Source organism: Macrobrachium nipponense, chromosome 37 (assembly GCF_015104395.2).
Source record: "Macrobrachium nipponense isolate FS-2020 chromosome 37, ASM1510439v2, whole genome shotgun sequence".
NCBI lineage: Eukaryota > Metazoa > Arthropoda > Malacostraca > Decapoda > Palaemonidae > Macrobrachium > Macrobrachium nipponense.
In genome coordinates, this window is record NC_061097.1 from 33914123 (window position 1) to 33934122 (window position 20000).

General features: G+C 35.8%; 1 protein-coding gene across 1 annotated transcript in view; it reads right to left on the reverse strand.

The window, feature by feature from the left end:
- The window catches only part of LOC135209093 (septin-2-like), a 47569-nt gene that overhangs the window by 22692 nt on the left and 4877 nt on the right, over nucleotides 1-20000 (reverse strand). Inside the window, 1 exon segment of the mRNA XM_064241688.1 lies at nucleotides 12641-12754. Coding sequence (XP_064097758.1) covers nucleotides 12641-12745 — 105 coding nt within the window. The 5' untranslated portion in view covers nucleotides 12746-12754.

Consider the following 20000-nt stretch of genomic DNA (forward strand, 5'->3'; position numbering starts at 1 on the left):
AATAAGTAGAACAGAGAGAGAGAGAGAGAGATTTATTGATAATGAAAGAATAAAATAAAAAAGAAAAAAAACAAAGAGAGATAGAGACAGAGAAAAAAAGAGAAGAGAGAGGGAGAGAGAGAGAAAGATTAAGTGATAGTAAAATAGAGAGAGAGAGAGAGAGAGAGAGAGAGAGAGAGAGAGAGAGAGAGAGAAACACACCTTAAAAAAAGCCACCAGTCAAATAATGTTGACGTGTCCTTATCATGACTGACACATACGTAAATGTTTACTCAGCGTCAGCAGTCAGCACTAAAGTCAGCATAATCGTCAGCCGTCTCCTGACGCAAGAACTCGAGCGTAAATGACGGCGTCTGGCATCAAATAAAAAAAAAAGGGGGGGGGGGGGGCGGCCTCTCAATCAAATTGATTGAAACACTCCTCTTCGAGATTGTCAACATCGGGAGAAGAAATTGCTGTAGTACGAGATTCGACAACTTCTCTTTCTCTCTCTGTCCGCTCTTTCCCTTTTGCCAGTCTCTCTCCCTCTCTCTCTCTATCTATCTCTCTCACTCTCATTTTTCTCTATTTGCCAGTCCCTCTCTCTGTTTTTCTCGCTATCTGCCTCTTTGCCAATCTCTCTCTTTCTCTCTATCTACCTTTCTCATTTTCTCTCTATTTGTCAGTTTGTCTCTTTCCCTTTTTGCCAGTCTCTCTCTCTCTCTATCTATCTATCTTTCTCAATCTCATTCTCTTTCTATTTGCTAGTCACTCTCTTTCCCTTTTTGCCAGTCTCTCTCTCTCTCTATCAATCTTTCTCACTCTCATTCTCTCTATTTGTCAGTCTCTCTCTCTCTCTCTCTCTCTCTCTCTATATATACATATATAAATATATATATATATATATATATATATATATATATATATATATATATATATATATATATATATATATATCTATATATTATTATAATGTAAGTTTTGTAATGCAATTATAATTTTGGTAATATGATTAATTCACCTCAGACACTGTGTATAATGTTGTGAAATGTATGTTTTTGTGTTCAGATTCCCAAATTTAAAGATAACTTGTGTTAAGTAGAGTAACTTTCCATTTTGAAACATACGTAAGACAGAGAGAAAGAGTAAGCGCTTATATTTAAGCCTCTGGAGAAGTTGTTTTTCACTTCTTGAGAAAACCTTACCTAAGATAATTTTTTTGTACTTCCAATCTGGCCTGTAACTGAACAAGAGGACCTTGTTCATTACCACCCATCTCGAGAAGGCCTGACCCAGCTGATTTCTTTATCGGCGCTAACATGTGCAGGGACCTCCCAGGCCGCATTGAGCTTCAAGAACCTTCCCTACAATGATGTTATTCATGTTTAACGTAGAGAGATGACGTAATATGTTTTCTTCTTGAACTAGATGCTAATCGCCCCATATGCCATACACGCTTACGGGGATAGTGAACAAGTCATTCAATTCTGAGACCTAGCCGCTGGCGTGAGGGATAGGATCTCTCTCTCTCTCTCTCTCTCTCTTCTCAAAGCTCTCTCTCTCGTGCTCGCTCTTTCGCGAGACTGTTTCATTAACGTAATGGAACTCACATTTGTAAACTCACATTTGTATTGGTCACTCTTATAAGTCTTAGTAAAATATGTGTTGTTTGTGGAATCTGAACATAGTATTATTTCTATTAGTTCTGTGAAGGCGCCCACAAAAGTGTAAGTGTGTAACAGGCCTTTAAGCTGCAGCTGCGTATACAGGTATTTTACAAATGTTTTGAAGTGCACTTCGAGGTTTTATTTTACCATTGGATAAAATTATAATTTTCAATACATTTTTCTTTTGCTTTGTTCTTTTGACATATCCATTTTTATATGCTTAATGTTTGTACTGTCAATGCTTTAATTGTTTTCATTTTATGCATTATTTTTTTTTTGCGTTGTCTTTATTTTGTTTAATTAGTTTGAATAATATTCTATTGTGTAATTGTTTTAATCTAACACTTGCAAATTAATTTGTATTTAATTAAATTTCATTTCAAATTTAATTATTGCTTTACGATTTAATTTAATTAATTTTCTTGATAAACTTTGATTTAATTTTGCTTGATAATTAATTCAAGAATTAATTAACGTAAACAAGAATTAATTAAACTTTTGTTTTCAAGTAATAACAATTTCCCTGAGATTGTGAATTTCACTTATAAATTTTGAATTTAGAAATAAAATTTTTATATTTAAAATTTATACGAGCATTTTTTTTTTTTTTTGGTTCCCCACCAGTATTATATTTTATTTTGTTTAGGTAGAAATATAGAGTGGTAATTGTGCCGTTTCCCACAAATAAATCAGAATCAGGGAAATACTTAGATTTGACATTGTAGAAGGAGTGATGCCCTTTAATCAAGATTATACCTCACATCTATTTTAATGAACTTAAACTGATTGTTTTCTTGAGTGTTCAGTTCTATAAGGGATCACTATTACCTTTAGAGTATTCAGTCGTTTAGTATTTGTGATGAAGGGTCAGGTGTCTGGCTGTAGTGAGGTAAGTAATAAACAGGTACTTGAACCAACTTAAACAGGTACTTGACTGCCCTAAGTACAAAGGGTGTCCCAGACCCAGGAATAAAAGGGTCTCTTGTGCTAACAAGTACAAATGGTAAGTGAAATAACCAGATACTTGGCAATTTGGGTTAACAAATATTAATGGTGTCCAGACACAGTTCTTTGGCTACTTCGTGCACCAAGTATTAATGGTGTCCACACCCAGATACTCTAGGCCACTTCGTCACAAGTATTAATGGGTGTCCACACCCAGATACTCTAGGCCACTTTGTCACAAGTATTAATGGTGCCCAGACCCGGGACATTTGGCACTTTGTGTACCAAGTACTAATGACCCCAGAGACCAGGGAGGAAAACAAATCACATTATCACTCTAGCTTATACTGGCGGTATTAGGAATATATTTTGTTAGAAGAGTGACCATATATTTGTTTTTGCATTTTATTGTAAGAATTGTATTGGAGAAAAATGGCTCCATTTGATACTCAGGAATTTTTAGCAGCCCCTTCCATCAAAGTGTTATCTGAAACTACTCTGACTAAGGCACAGTGGCGTGCTCTAGCAGTAGCATGTGGTGGTCATGTGTCTAGTAGCATGGTAAAAGAAGAAATCGAATGCATTGCCATGCAAGCATTGATAGACTCTGGTAGAATAACTGATGATGATGAGTTAGAACTGGCTCAAGAAGTGTTGAATGTAGCACAGGCTGATCTTATAAATAAGCAAGTAGAAAAGAAAGAGAAAAGTGATGCAGAGTTAGAACTTAGATGCATAGAAGCAGAAGAAAGTTTAATTAAGCTAAAAATGCAGGCTGAAAGAGAGTAGATAGGGAAAAACAAGAAAGAAGAGAAAGAGAAGAAGAAAAAGCAGCAGAAGATGAAAGAGAAAGGATAAAAGAGGAAAGAGAAATTGCAAGACATGAAAGGGAGATGGAATTGATAAGAGCTAGATCCACATTACCTGTAACACTGTCTAACCCTAACCATGGTAATCAAGACCCTGCATTTGATGTAGTAAGAGTGCAGAAGTTAATCTCTAAGTTTACTGAAGAGGCTCCAGATGAGTTCTTTGATCACTTTGAGAAAGTGGCTTCAGGTATGGGATGGCCAGAAGATAAATGGTCAGTTTTGCTACAAAGTGTCTTGATTGGTAAAGGGAGAAGCACTTATTTAGCCTTAACAGCTGATCAGTGTAAAGACTACAAGGTGCTTAAACATAATGTGCTACAAGTATACCAGTTGACCCCAGAGTACTACAGTGAAAGATTCAGAAACTTAAGAAAGGATGAAAAAGTAACTTTCTTGGATTGTGCTTATAAAGTGAGAAGGTGTTTTAAAATATGGGTGGAGGCAGCTAAAGTTACAACTTTTGAAGAGTTAGAAGAGTTAGAAGAGTTAGTTGTTTTAGAGCAATATTTTAAAGGTATTCCTGAGCTTATAAGAGCCTATTTGCGAGAGAGAGAGGTTAAAAAACTTGACAAAGCTGCTACACTGAGTGAAGACTACAATATAATTAGTAGCAGGTGTAATTATAATGTCAAGTACCAGAATCAACAACGCCCAGGTTTTAAGTCTCATCCAGGTTTCAGGAACAATTTTATAAATGGGAAACCTACAAGTAATAATACTCCTCAGCAAGCTAATGTGAAATCCTCATCTAATTTTGCAAGACAGTTGCAAAAGCCTAATGTTGTCTGCTTTAAGTGTGGAAGAGCAGGACACTTCAGTCAGGAGTGTTATTGGAATTATCAATAGTCCAAGCCTGTTGGTCAAATAGTAAGAGGTGACCAGGTCAAACAGACTGTTAAGAACAATGTGGGGAAGAATCCGACTACAGGGAAGACTGAAACTAAACAAGCTGAGTGTTTAGCAACCAGTGGAAATGTAACTTCAAGCAGTGAGTGGCTGAGCAGTGTGGAGGCCTTTAAGCCATATATCTATGAGGGTACACTGGCAACTCAAGAAGAGAGTATGCAGGTACCAGTTAAGATTTTACGTGATACAGGGAGCAACCATAGTGTGGCGTTACGTGGTGCTCACCCAATGTTGGAGAAGAATCTCACTGGAGATTCAGTTATTTTGAAGGGTATAGGAGGAGAGGAAGTAACTCCTATATGCCGCTTACACCTGTCCATTGAATTGGTGACAGGGAGTGTTGATTTTGCTGTGAAGGACTCACTGGCTGTGGAAGGTGTATATGTTCTGTTGGGAAATGAAGTTGGTGGTGTTCCATTTGTTCCTTGTCCTGTAGTGACCGACAAACCATTGAGGATTAGTCCTACGGTAGAATTGGAGAAGAATAACCCCCACCTATTCCCTAGTTGTGTAACTACCAGGAGTATGAGGAGGATTACGACTGTAGTGAAGAAACTGAGGATTTGCACACCCAAGATGGATCAAGTGAAGGATCTTTGAACTTAGAACAATTGTTCCAGGGGAATGATGCTTCCCGTGGAGCTGACCGAGAAAGGATTTCCCAAGAAATGAAGAATCTGTTGTTCCTGAAGAGACTCTGAGTAGTCAAAGTGTTCCTGAAGATAGTGAAACTACAGTAGCTGAGGTAGCAGATATTGATAGTTCAACCCTTGAAGTTGGACAGGCAACAAGAGAGAAGCTAATGGACTTGCAGAAGAAGGATGCATCGTTAGCTGATTTGTTCTTCAGAGTTGTTGATCAGGAAGAGATGCAACAAACTCCTACCTGTTATTATCTGAAGGAAGGTTTGCTGATGAGGAGGTATAGACCTTCAGATATACCCGGAAATGCTGAATAGGGCAAATATCATCAGATTTTGATTCCATGTCCATTGAGAAAGCAAGTGGTGGCAGTAGCTCTTGAATCTGGACATATGGGAATCAGGAAGAGTGTGGAGAAGATCATGAGATATTTTTTCTGGCCTGGACTTCATAAAGTTGTTAGCAGGTTCTGCCGAGAGTTTCATACCTGCCAGATAGCTGGAAAACCTAATGAAACCGTTCAGAAAGCCCCCCTACAACCTATAGAAGTTAGAGGAGAACCCTTTAACAAGGTGATTATAGATATGGTTGGACCACTTACAAAGACAAAGAAAGGAAATGAATATCTGTTAACATTAATGTGTCCTGTTACCAGATATCCTGAGGCGATCCCTGTTAGAAAAATATCTGCCAAGATAGTTGCTGGGAAACTAGTGGAGTTTTTCTCCAAGTTTGGTATACCAGAAATTGTACAAAGTGATAGAGGAACGAACTTTACTTCCAAGTTATTCCAGGATGTGATGAACTTATTAGGGGTGAAACAACAGTTATCAACTGCTTATCATCCAGAAACTCAAGGAGCCTTGGAAAGGTTCCATCAGACATTGAAAAGTATGCTGACAAAGTATTGTTTTGAGTCAGGAAGAGAATGGGATGTTGGTTTACCCTTAATGTTATTTGAAGTTAGGAATGCTTATCAAGAAAGCATGGGATGTTCACCCAATGAGATGAATTTTGGAAGAGAAGTGAGAGGACCTTTGATGATTCTTGCAGAAAATTGGGTAGGAAATAAAGAGGAAATCCAAGGAGAGTATGTCAAGAACTTAAGGAAAAGGTTGGAAGAGATTAGAAAATTCTCTTTAGAAAATCTGAAAATGAGTCAAGAGAAAATGTTTAATGTTGGTCAACAAGTGTTAGTGTTTCTGCCAGTCAAGAGATTTCCCCTTACCAATAAATTTCATGATCCCTACAGGATAACTGAGAAGTTAAGTGATAGAACTTATGTAATTGAAACACCAGAAAGAAGAAAACGACAGAGGATGATACATGTGAACCTCTTGAAACCTTACTTCTCAGAAACTAGAAATGAAACTGTGTCAATAATACTGAAAACTTCATCTACAGAAGATGATGATGGCTATGAATTGGGAGCTGAAAGCAAGATGAATAATTCTTCAATTTTGAAAAATTTAACAAGGTGAGGAATTGAGTGAAGTGATTAGAAGCTTCACAGAGATTTTTGCAGATGTACCCAGATGTACTAATCTGACCAAACATGAAATCAAGATCCAAGAAGATGGAAAATCATTCAAGCAAAGAGTTTATTGCTTATCACCTTATCATTGAGATGTTCTGAAGAAAGAAGTTCAGTATTTGCTGCCAAATGGATTAGCAGAACTAAGTTCAAGTCACTTCAGTTCTCCATGTGTGTTAGTGAAGAAACCTGATGGCTCCTTTAGGATGTGTACCGATTATAAGAAACTGAATTCCATTAGTATGGCTGACAATTATCCCTTGCCTCTTATAGATCAGTTACTTGATAATATTGGGCAAGCCAAGTTTGTTTCCAAGATAGACTTATTGAAGGGATATTATCAGATACCCTTAGATGAAAATGCAAAGTTGCTGTCAGCTTTTATTACTCCTTTTGGATTGTATCAGTATACTGTACTGCCATTTGGTCTGATGAATGCACCAGCCACATTTCAACGAGTGATGGATCAACTGCTAGGATCTATAGAAGGAGTAGGTGTATACCTTGATGACATCGTCATTTACTCTACAACATGGGAAAAACATCTGCAGATCCTGAAGAAAGTTTTCAAGAAACTACAAGAGCAGAACTAACAGTCAACCTAGAGAAGAGTGAGTTTGGGAAGGCGACTCAGTACCTTGGGTTTGAAGTTGGGAAAGGCCTTCTCGCTCCGGTGAATGCTAATGTAGAAGGTATCCGTAAGGCTACCCCCCCCTCTACTACTAGGAAGCAGCTACAAAGATTTTTGGGCATGGCTGGATTCTATCGTCGTTTCTGTCCAAATTTCTCAGCCGTAGTAGCTCATTTGACAGACTTAACTAGTCCCAAAGCTAAGTTTGTTTGGACTCCAGAATGTCAAGAATCCTTTGAGAAGGTAAAAGCCATTTTAACTTCAAGACCAGTGCTTCAAGCTCCAGACTTTAATAAGAAATTTGTGATACAAGTTGATGCCTCTGATTGTGGAATTGGAGCTGTTCTACTTCAAGAAGATGAAAATAACCTTCTACACCCTGTGCGTTTCTTGTCTTCGAAACTGAAAAAGCATCAGAAAAACTATGCAACTATTGAAAAGGAAACTCTAGCCTTAATCACAGCATTGAAAAAGTTTGAAGTGTATGTGAACAGACCTGGGAATGAAGAAGTTTTAGTGTTGTCTGATCACAATCCCCTGTCATTTATACAGCGGATGAAAAACCATAATCAAAGACGGACCAGGTGGTCTTTGTGCTTGCAACAGTATAATTTGAAGTTGAGCACATATCTGGTAAGAACAATGTAGTTGCCGATTATTTATCCCGTTGTGAATCGTTGGATTCAACCCCGGAATAACTAATCTTCTAGGGGCCTCGAGGAATCTTATAATGTAAGTTTTGCAAAGCAATTATAATTTTGGTAATATGATTAATTCACCTCAGACACTGTGTATAATGTTGTGAAATGTATGTTTTTGTGTTCAGATTCCCAAATTTAAAGATAACATGTGTTAAGTAGAGTAACCTTCCATTTTGAAACATACGTAAGACAGAGAGAAAGAGTAAGCGCTTATATTTAAGCCTCTGGAGAGGGTTGTTTTTCACTTCTTCAGAAAACCTTACCTAAGCTAAATTTTTGGTACTTCCAATCTGGCCTGTAACTGAACAAGAGGACCTTGTTCATTCCTACCCATCTCGAGAAGGCCTGACCCAGTTGATTTCTTTATCGGCGCTAACACGTGCAGGGACCTCCCAGGCCGCATTGAGCTTTGAGAACCTTCCCTACAATGATGTTATTCATGTGTAACGTAGAGAGATGACGTAATATGTTTTCTTCTTGAACTAGATGCTAATCGCCCCATATGCCATACACGCTTACGGGGACAGAGAACGAGTCATTCGATTCCGAGACCTAGCCACTGGCGTGAGGGATAGGATCTCTCTCTCTCTCCTCTCTCTCTCTCTCTCTCTCTCTCTCGCGCGCGCGCGCTCGCTCTTTCGTGAGACTGTTTCATTAACGTAATGTAACTCACATTTGTATTGGTCACTCTTATAATTCTTAGTAAAATGTGTGTTTTTTGTGGAATCTGAACATAGTATTATTTCTATTAGTTTTGTGAAGGCGCCCACGAAAGTTTAAAAGTGTGTAACAGGCCTTTAAGCTGCAGCTGCGTATACAGGTATTTTACAAATGTTTTGAAGTGCACTTCGAGGTTTTATTTTACCATTGGATAAAATTATCATTTTCAATACATTTTTCTTTTGCTTTGTTCTTTTGACATATCCATTTTTATACGTTTAATGTTTGTACTGTCAATGCTTTAATTGTTTTCATATTATGCATTATGTTTGTTTTTTTTGCATTGTCTTTATTTTGTTTAATTAGTTTGAATAATATTCTATTGTGTAATTGTTTGAATCTAACACTTGCAAATTAATTTGTATTTAATTAAATTTCATTTCAAATTTAATTATTGCTTTATTATTTAATTTAATTAATTTTCTTGATAAACTTTGATTTAATTTTGCTTAATAATTACCTAATTCAAGAATTAATTAACGTAAACAAGAATTAATTAAACTTTTGTTTGCAAGTAATAACAATTTCCCTGAGATTATGAATTTCACTTATAAATTTTGAATTTAGAAATAAAATTTTTATATTTAAAATTTATATGAGCATTTAATTTTTTTTTGGTTCCCCACCCGTATTATATTTTATTTTGTTTAGGTAGAAATATAGAGTGGTAATTGTGCCGTTTCCCACAAATAAATCAGAATCAGGAAATACGTACTTAGATTTGACATTGTAGAAGGAGTGATGCCCTTTAATTAAGATTACCTCACATCTATTTTAATGAACTTAAACTGATTGTTTTCTTGAGTGTTCAGTTCTATAAGGGATCACTATTACCTTTAGAGTATTCAGTCGTTTAGTATTTGTGATGAAGGGTCAGGTGTCTGGCTGTAGTGAGGTAAGTAATAAACAGGTACTTGAACCAACTGTGCCCTAAGTACAAAGGGTGCCCCAGACCCAGGAATAAAAGGGTCTCTTGTGCTAACAAGTACAAATGGTAAGTGAAATAACCAGATACTTGGCAATTTGGGTTAACAAATATTAATGGTGTCCAGACACAGTTCTTTGGCTACTTCGTGCACCAAGTATTAATGGTGTCCAGACCCAGATACTCTAGGCCACTTAGTCACGATATATATTATATATATATATATATATATATATATATAGATATATATATATATATATATATATATAAATCTTTCTCACTCTCATTCTCTCTCTATTTGCCAGTCTCTCTCTTTCTCTCTTTTTCTCTGTCGCTCTTTCCCTTTTGCCAGTCTCTTTCTCTCGCTCTCTATCTTTCTCACTCTCATTCTCTCTCAATTTGCTATTTTCTTTCTCTCTCTCTTTCTTTTTCTCTCTCTCTCTCGCTGTTTGCTACTTGTTGATAGGAGAAGAAAGTGCGAAGAGAAGATAAGTGACAATGGAAACAATGAAACAGGATTAGAGAGACAATCGATACGATGTGAATAGAGTGGGGCTGTAAAGAGAGCCTTGAGGAACTCCGCTTGAGATGCAGAAAGTAACAGGTGTTTCGCCGTCGACGACAATAGATGTCAAGTGATTTTACAGATGCATAAGAATTATTATTATTATTATTATTATTATTATTATTAGGAAGGAGGCCTTCTCTGAGGGCAGTAGCATTGAATATTACACATAGCTGTTTCAACGGCATTTGATTTATATAGAATCTTCTCAATTCTTCTTATTGTCTTTTTCTCATCAGCATGTAGCTGGTATATATATCAGGTTTCCTAAGGACATATAACGATTTCAGTTGTCTTAGGTTTATTTCCTATGACTTTGAAACAGCTATATTATTATTATTATTATTATTATTATTATTATTATCATTATTATTATTATTAAAACGTTTTTTAATACGAATGTAATTGTGATAATGAGATACAACAGCATTGCATTGTGTTATTGTCCTTGAGACAAATTGTGGTGAAATACTGGAGATGTATATAATATAATATATATATATATATATATATATATATATATAATATATATATATATATATATATATATGCTTTAAAAATTCACAGTAGATGCCGTGACTTCATTAATAAGCGAATACCAAAGGAAAATGATAGGCAGAAATCCAAGCGCTTAGTAAAGACGAAAGCGCTTAGATTTCTGCCTATCATTCCCTGTGGTATTTACATACATACATACATACATACATATATATATATATATATATATATATATATATATATATATTCATTGGATAGAAGGGCTATTTCATTGTTAACAATGAAAAAGCCATCCTATTCAATGAATGTTGTAGCCGTGAAAAATTGTGCCCTAATAGTGTATATATATATATATATATATATATATATATATATATATATATATATATATATATATATATATATATATAATATACACTATTAGGGCACAATTTTTCACGGCTACAACATTCATTGAATAGGATGGCTTTTTCATGTTAACAATGAAATAGCCCTTCTATCCAATGAATATATATATATATATATATATATTATATATATATATATATATGTATGTATGTATGTATGTATGTAAAAATACCACAGGGAATGATAGGCAGAAATCTAAGCGCTTTCGTCTTTACTATGCGCTTGGATTTCTCGCCTATCATTTTCCTTTGGTATTCGCTTATTTATTATATATATATATATATATATATATATATATATATATATATATATATATATACATACACAAACACACTTTTAGGGGACAATTTTTCACGGCTAAAACATTCATTGAATAGGATGGCTTTTTTATTGTTAACAATGAAATAGCCCTTCTATCCAATGAATAATATATATATATATATATATATATATGATATATATATATATATCTATATATATTTAATTTTTAATAAATTATTACTAATTTTTAGAAATAAATATTTATAAGATACTAATATTAATAGATATATATAAGATATATATATATATACTCATACATACAAACATCTGTTGACCTTGAAGGAATTCTGAACAATACCCAAACCAGACCAGGGTCAAGAAGGAGTGGCTGGCTGAAGGCGCAGCAAGCCATGACGTCACCCAGAGGTCACGAGAGGTCACACACACATACACGTGTCTGTCTGATGACGTCATCACCGAAAGGCTACCGGCCATTGTTATCGGTCCATGATTGATGACAGCTGTCAATCGTGGGAGGGTCAGAGAAATTGGGGGTTTTATGTGATATATTATCTATTGTTTACTAGTATTAAGCAACAGTTATTACTTAATATTATATATCCGATTCACCATACTTCGGGAATGACTTACACCCAAGGGGAATTATAATAATTGGAAAGTGCTTCGTCCCAGACAGGAGTCGAACCTTAGGCAGACTTATTCTCACAGCGTAGTGAATTCGATATCTAAACAATATTTGGCGATTAATATATGTTAATAGGACAAATTCACTGATACATAAGTGACAAAAATGACAAAAATCCAATTTACCTCCTGTGTAAGACTTTAATTTAGACCGCCATCTGGCAACACTTCCAAATGACGACTTTATCTAAGTGAAGGCCTTAGAAATAAAATAAAAAAAGATCCCTGCCTCTCGTATGAGGGAGCACTATATGAACCAGAAAAATTGGAAATAAAGAGATAATTCTGATGAAGCAATTCTGAGACTTCAGATTCTAGGGAGAACGGTCTACTAAATCCCAAGGTTCGGAAATCTCTCCCGGCTTCTGGTTTCCCATAATCAGCAACCACTCCTAAGACCTGACACAGATCCTCGTTGGATGAGTCGGTAACATGCTCGACTACAGATCTCCCAGCCCTGCCATCGCAGAATCAGAGGAATGTATTTCTGGTGATAAAAATTCATTTCTGGATGTGGTTCGGATCCCACAATAAGCTGTAGGCCCCGTTGCTATGTAACCAATTGGCTCCTATCCACGTGAAAATATCTAATCCTTTGGGCCAGCCCTAGGAGAGCTGTTCATCAGCTCAGTAGTCTGGTTATAGTTAAGACCTTGATCTTTGACCTAACTTTCCCACTTACCGGATTCTTCTTGACCTTCACGTGGCGACCTGGACTGACCGGACTGATTGGGCTAGTTGGTGACCTCGGACTGGGCAGGGGGCTTATGTAAGGCGACGTGTTCATCGTAGGTCACTGAGGAAAGAAATAATAGGTTTTACTGTGTGTGAATTATTTGAATTTTTTTATATTATTTTTCAATGTTTATTTATTATAACTTTTGTGTATGTTTTATAATTTTTCCAGTTTTGTGTATTTAAAAAATTATTTTTGGGTATTTTTTACCATTTATTTCAAGTTTGCTCATTTTGTAAAATTAGTGGTAATATAAGCGAGGTCAGTACTGCAGGATAATTTAATATATATAATATATTATATATATATATATATATATATATATATATATATACTATATATTATTATAATATATAAGGTATATATATACATACATACATACATACATACATACATACATACAGTCAGTCCTGAACCTCTTACCAATGTTAAAGCCTTGAATATGTACCCAATTTATTGCCCAAGTCAACAAGGACACAATTAATATTTCAGGAAAAAAAAATTGAAGTTATGAAAATTCTGAATAGACCTCAATGAAAGTAAATTGGGTAAATGGAAAATTCCATAGGTTGATGATGAAAGAGCATTTGGGTGTGGAACCATTTACATTCTTACTGTGTAAATAAGGATAGGTTAGGTTCAGGTTTAGCTTAGGTTAGATTAGTGTTGCCTGCAAAGCACAGAACTCTAGAGACTGACCTATCACTTTGAGCCAAGGACTCACACATAAAATACACACATTTCATGGACATGAGAACATTCGTCAAAAGTTGAGGAAAATCTCATTCCTTCGTCACAAAAGCACACAAACAAAAGAGTTATGAAAACACGTTTTCGTCTAAAAATTCACACCAGGGTCCTGAGTGTTGTCCAAATCTCACACCCAAATGTTTAGATTTGCAAATGATAGAAAAAGCAAACACTGTTTCAAATCTCCGCAATGACACGATGTTTCTCTCTTGGTGATGTGACGTTTCTGAGGATGATGCATCAGAAACCCTCCCACTCCCGTAAAACAAATATTTGGCCATGTCTTTTAAGATGGCAGTTTTGTAGCTAGATTCGCGCATTCAGGATACTTTTGTTTCAACTCTGGTTACAGGCCACGCCTCCTCATTAGGGAAGGGTTGCCTTGTATTTTCTGACAATTGTATTGGATTATTTTCAGGGTGGCAGTAGTCTTTCTCTCCTTCTTTTAACCAGTGACAAAATACCACAACAAACACTTTAGCAGAATAGAAATACAGCTATAGCTGTCAAGATTTTGTACACTGACATCATTAAACAGTACGGAACGTTTTTCATCTTAAAGCATTTGGCAACTTTATCATATGAAGGGGCGTGGCCTCTGGCTGATCTCAAAACAGTTTTGTCCCAACAAAAATGAATCTACAATGAAATAATGTCACCGAGACCACCTACTTACAACATATTCCGTTGGTTTACAAGTGTATCTTTCAACTACTGACCTATAAGGATGAAGGACGAGGCTAAATATCCTGTAGCAAACATGTAACTTTAAACGGCGCAGGATTAAAGAAGGCCAGTTAGGACTTCTTTGTGGGATTAAACAGATCCTTCTATTTCCTAACATAATGTCATCCTATACGGCATAAAGTCTGGTGGAGAAAAGTTAAAGGAAGGAAGGAATGCACTATAATGCCCCAAGGACAGCAACTGCTCCTCTACATTTCATAGGGCTGACAGTACCCACTGGATAGTGTTGAAATCATTCCCATGTAAGTGCTCATTCACGCGCATATCTTAAGTTGGGCTTTCCTGCCAGTATGTTCATTGTAGTCTGCTGAAACATATTTTGATGTTAATGTTTGAGAAACAGTTCACACGTGGGGGAGAATATTTGTAGCTCTAAACAAAGGAATTATAAATATTATTGCTAAGTCAGCACATAAGTCTGACATAAAATTGTTATTGATAATTCGTATAAGGAGACTATGCCCATGGTCCTCGAGTTACTAGTTTGTTTGTGTGTGTGTGTGTGTGTGTGTTTGAGAGAGAGAGAGAGAGAGAGAGAGAGAGAGAGAGAGAGAGAGAGAGAGAGAGAGAGAGAGACGGGGGTGGGGGGGGGGGGAGATGGGTACCGCGTATGCTTGATAATTTCTGATTCACAATTATCTCTAATGAGCGAAACGCGTAAGTAATTATTTGGGCGAAGTAATTACCAAGAGTGAGTTTATCATTAACGTAATTGATAATTAGGTCATACCTATATAATGCATAAGTGATTAATCATATTTCGAGTCATTAAAGTATATAATCACTTTCGTTGCTTGGTGGGAAAGAAAAAAATAAAAACAAAAACACGTTAAAATAATAATAATAATAATAATAATAATAATAATAATAATAATAATAATAATAATAATAATAATAATAATAATAATAATAATGAAGTAGGACACTTTTAAGGATAAAAGTACAGAAATGGTTAGATGCAAAATATTAATGTGTTTAAGGCATCTTAGATTATTTGAAATATGTCAAAATATATATTATATATATGTATATGATTATGCATACATATATTTATAAACCGACATATATGCATATACTTCTAAACACACACACACACACACACACACACACATATATATATATATATATATATATATATATATATATATATATATATATATATATAAAATGCATAGGGAGCAGGGGCAGGAACAAACATGGCGAAGTATTTTACACTTTATTCCGACGCGTTTCGCATTCGGCAGAATGCATCTTCAGGGTCTGTATAATAAATAATGACTAATATAGATTAAATTGATTTGAAAATAGTCTAAAAATTATTTACAAACTAGTTCAAATGAAAACCGAAACTTCACACATAGATAAAAAAAATACACTAACAATTGATAAAACAACACGAGAAGTTAAAAGCACATACGTTAGTTAAAAGTTCAGATGGAAAGTTAAAACAAAAAACGAAATAAATAAATGAGTAAAAACTTACTGTTTTCACGAAATACTTCTACATCTAAAAACGGAAGACGGTCGTTCATTTCACTTTCAATGAACGACCGTCTTCCGTTTTTAGATGTAGAAGTATTTCGCGAAAACAGTAAGTTTAACACTACAATTTTTAGGAAAAAGACATTTACAGGTTTGGGAACGAATTTTCATAGCTTTTGTTTTAGTAATTTTAAATCTAACTCAATTTTTACCCTTGTATTTAGAGCCGTCTCCCTTACGTCTAACTGGCACGTATTTCATAAAGAAATTGCCCTTCTTTTAGCATATTTTAACGATAACTGCTTTCCCACCAAGCTCGTCAACAGAATTATTTACAGGGTCCTTAATAAAGAGTTTTGCACCAACACCAATGAAATTAATGTTCCAAAGCTTCCTTTTTATGCCCGATTCCCATATTTACACGATGATTCCTTTAGGACCGAATTTACAAAAATCGTAAAAAAATACTTTGGCACATTAAAGGTAAAACTCATTCCGGTCAATCCACTAACAATTGGATCCATGTTTAAATTTAAAGATCGTTTATGCCCCCCCATGTCCTCTGGTATAGTGTACAAATATTCTTGTCCCAGATGTAGTCTGGGAACTTACGTGGGTTCTTCTCAGAGGATGATGAGGGTTCGCATAGACTGCCACAAGGGAGTTAGTTTCCGTACTGGATGTTCAATATCAAATCCCGAACAGTCCAGTATACGTGAACATACCAAAAAATGTAAAGTTAATATTAAATATGAGGATTTTATTATTGTTGGTCAAACCTCCAGCCCAAATGAACTGTTGATCCTGGAGAGCCTTTTTATTAAACTTGTTCCGCAGTTGAACAACCAGACCACCTCCACCCCCTTGTTTCTTTCTTAAGCCTGTGTTTCTGTGTACATTCTTTTAGTTTTTATTTATCTCTTACCATGGTAGGTCGGCCCCCAGTGCATCCTCAAATATTTTTTAACTTTGTATTTTACTAATTTATTTATTTAGTTTTTTGTTTTAACTTTCCATCTGAACTTTTAACTAACGTATGTGCTTTTAACTTCTCGTGTTGTTTTATCAATTGTTAGTGTATTTTTTTTTATCTATGTGTGAAGTTTCGGTTTTCATTTTAACTAGTTTGTAAATAATTTTTAGACTATTTTCAAATCAATTTAATTTAAATTAGTCATTATTTATTATACAGACCCTGAAGATGCATTCTGCTGAATGCGAAACGCATCGGAATAAAGTGTAAAATACTTCGCCATGTTTGTTCCTGCTCCTGCTCCCTGTGCATTTTATCACTTTGGCTGACTCGCCTGCTTTCTCCTTTCATATATATTATATATATATATATATATATATATATATATATATATATATATATATGATGCATATATGGATATGTATTATAAACAAATATACATTTAAACATACATATAAATCATATAATAATATTACACATACCAATGTGTATGTATGCATATACATAGGTATGTGTAATATATTTATTTATTTATATGTATATTTGTTTATAAATACATATACATATATATATATCTATATATATGATACATATATGTTTATGTATTTATAAACAATTATACATAATAAACCATACATATAAATTATATAGATATATTAAACATTCCTATGTATATGCATACATACACACACACACACACACCACACACACACACACACACATATATATATATATATATTATATATATATATATATATATATATACATAGTATATATTCACCAAAGATTTTAATTCATTCCTTACATCTTCGTCCTTGAAGTAACTCACAACGTAAAGATAATACTGATTGTTAGCTCTGCAACTCCCTGGCACTTCAGGGACATATACGTATTATGCGCGCGCCGACACGCGTCTGTCCGTCTGACTGTCAAAATCTGCTGAGGTCACTGGTATAATCCCTCACTTTGGGAGAGACTCATATGCCTCTCTCTCTCTCTCTATGAATTTCATCCAATGCTCAAACAACTAAACGCTGACAATTTCACTTATTTTTTACACAAAAAATACACAATCACAGGTTTCCCCTCTCTCTCCTTTGTTACCACATCTGTCTAACTATCTCTCTTTTGTTTCTGCAATAGTCTCTCTCTTTCTCTCTGCATTATTGCCTTTCTCTTAACCTATACCTTATGTATGTTCCTACCAGCTTGTGTGTGTGTGTGTGTGAGATGGGAGGAGAGGGAGAGAGAGCGAGAGAGAGAGAGAGAAGAGAGAGAGAATATTGCTTCTTGACATTTGCGAAGTTATCACACACACACACAATATATATATATATATATATATATATATATATATAATATATATATATGTGCAAATATATATATATATATATATATATATATATATATATATATATATATATATATATAGTACGCAAACCCCCAACCATTTCAAAATACAGTTACATTTTCCATCTACTCTTTCAGTCATAACAGGAAGTACACCGCTAATAGTGTAATTTTAAAGCAATCTTATTTAATTACAAAACTACCTGCTTTTAAAGAGGGACTCCAGTAAACCCGTGAAATGAAGCAATTAAATAAACACAGGTGTGTCTCTGCCCCAACGGTTTCTGGTGGGCGAGTGGCATGTAAAATATTCCCTTTCTCTCTCTCGTAAGTTTTTGTCTTCTCTTCCTGATGGCCTACTTACCAGGTACATGGACGCAAGCGCATGCACGAACACACAAACACATACACACATGGCGGTGACTGTACCTCATGACTGTCATGCTTCTCATTTGGTTGTTTGAGATCGAATCTCTCTCTCTCTCTCTCTCTATACATTCACATACAAAAACGTTAGCACATTACCTTATTCCTTATGAAACCGTGAGCACGCACGCACCCGTATCAAGTTGCGCACAGGAGAGAGAGAGAGAGAGAGAGAGAGAGAGAGAGAGAGAGAGAGAGAGAGAGAGAGAGAAGGGGGGGGGGGGTAATAATTTCGACATAAGTTAAGGTTGACGACCCACGTGTGCCCGTTAAGACTCGTGGTGGAGATAGCAAGTATCAGTTTCTACCGATGGAGATCCTTACAGAGAAGGAGAAACTCCGTTTAATGAACCTTCTGTCATTCACTTACCCCTTATTTTCCGCACGGTCGGCTGCTGCTCCTCCTGCGGGAGTCGAGTCCTCCGAGGGTGAGAATTAGAAATTAGGCCTATGTTCCCGTTTACTCTCACTAGCGGGAATAGTCTGACACCACCGGCAAAAGTATACGCTGTGAGGAGGTATCATTTATCAAACTACACAGTTATATACGAACCAAACTACACCATTTTGGGAGTGTCAAACCCGCACGCTCAAACGACCAGTTTGGTAAATCAAACCATACTGTCCCAACGGTTACCAAACACTGGAGTGTATCTAAACGTCCTCCAAACACCGACACGATCTAAAAACGCGCCGTTCAGGTGGCGCTAGACTGAATAAAGGCGGAGGAGGCGCCAGCGATGCAGCAGTAGCGCTTAAGGGGAGGTAAATGTAGCACTGAATGAAGGTATACTATAGTACTTTAGCGCAAGGAAGGGGTGGGTGGGTCTATAGCTAGTACTAGGTAGTTCCTGCGGCGGGCAGCTGCTGCTAGTAAGAAGCACCGACGGGAAGGCGGAGGAGGTCGTACTAGGTGAATCTAGCTCTAGAAAGCCGCAGGAGGGAAAGAGATGAAATAAAAAAGAAGACGACAGCGTTTTTTGGGGTGGGTTGGGTGTTGTGGGGGGTTGGGGTGGGGGAGGCTAACGAGACCATGATAATGATAATGATGATCCCCTCTGAATGAACTGGGTAACGAGGGCGGGCGTTTACGAGAGAAGATGAGAATTTATGTGTGTGAATATTTATGCAAATGAAAGTTCTTCTGAAGGTGGAAGTTTTTGAGATGGAAATAGTGATACGACTGTCTCTCGCTCTCTCTCTCACACACACACAAGCACATAGTCTAAAAAACAGCTATCACACTTAACACATGTTCAGCAAGGACATGGCAGGAAGCTCATCTGTTGATTACAAACTTGTATTCACACATATTCCCAACATATACTTTTAAATGCAGCATAAACTCGTATATACAATCATGGAGCAAACATTACCAGTTAAAAAATATATATATATAAACAAGCCACATGCAAAGAAAGCAGCTAATTATATCCAAAGCAGCGTGATTTTATATATATATATACACACACATACACATGAGACTCATTAACGCGTGGGTGGAGGTCTCCGCTCTCATTTTTTTTAATTCCACCGTACTAAGCATTTCCTGTAACCTGTGAGTCACCAGAACCGAAC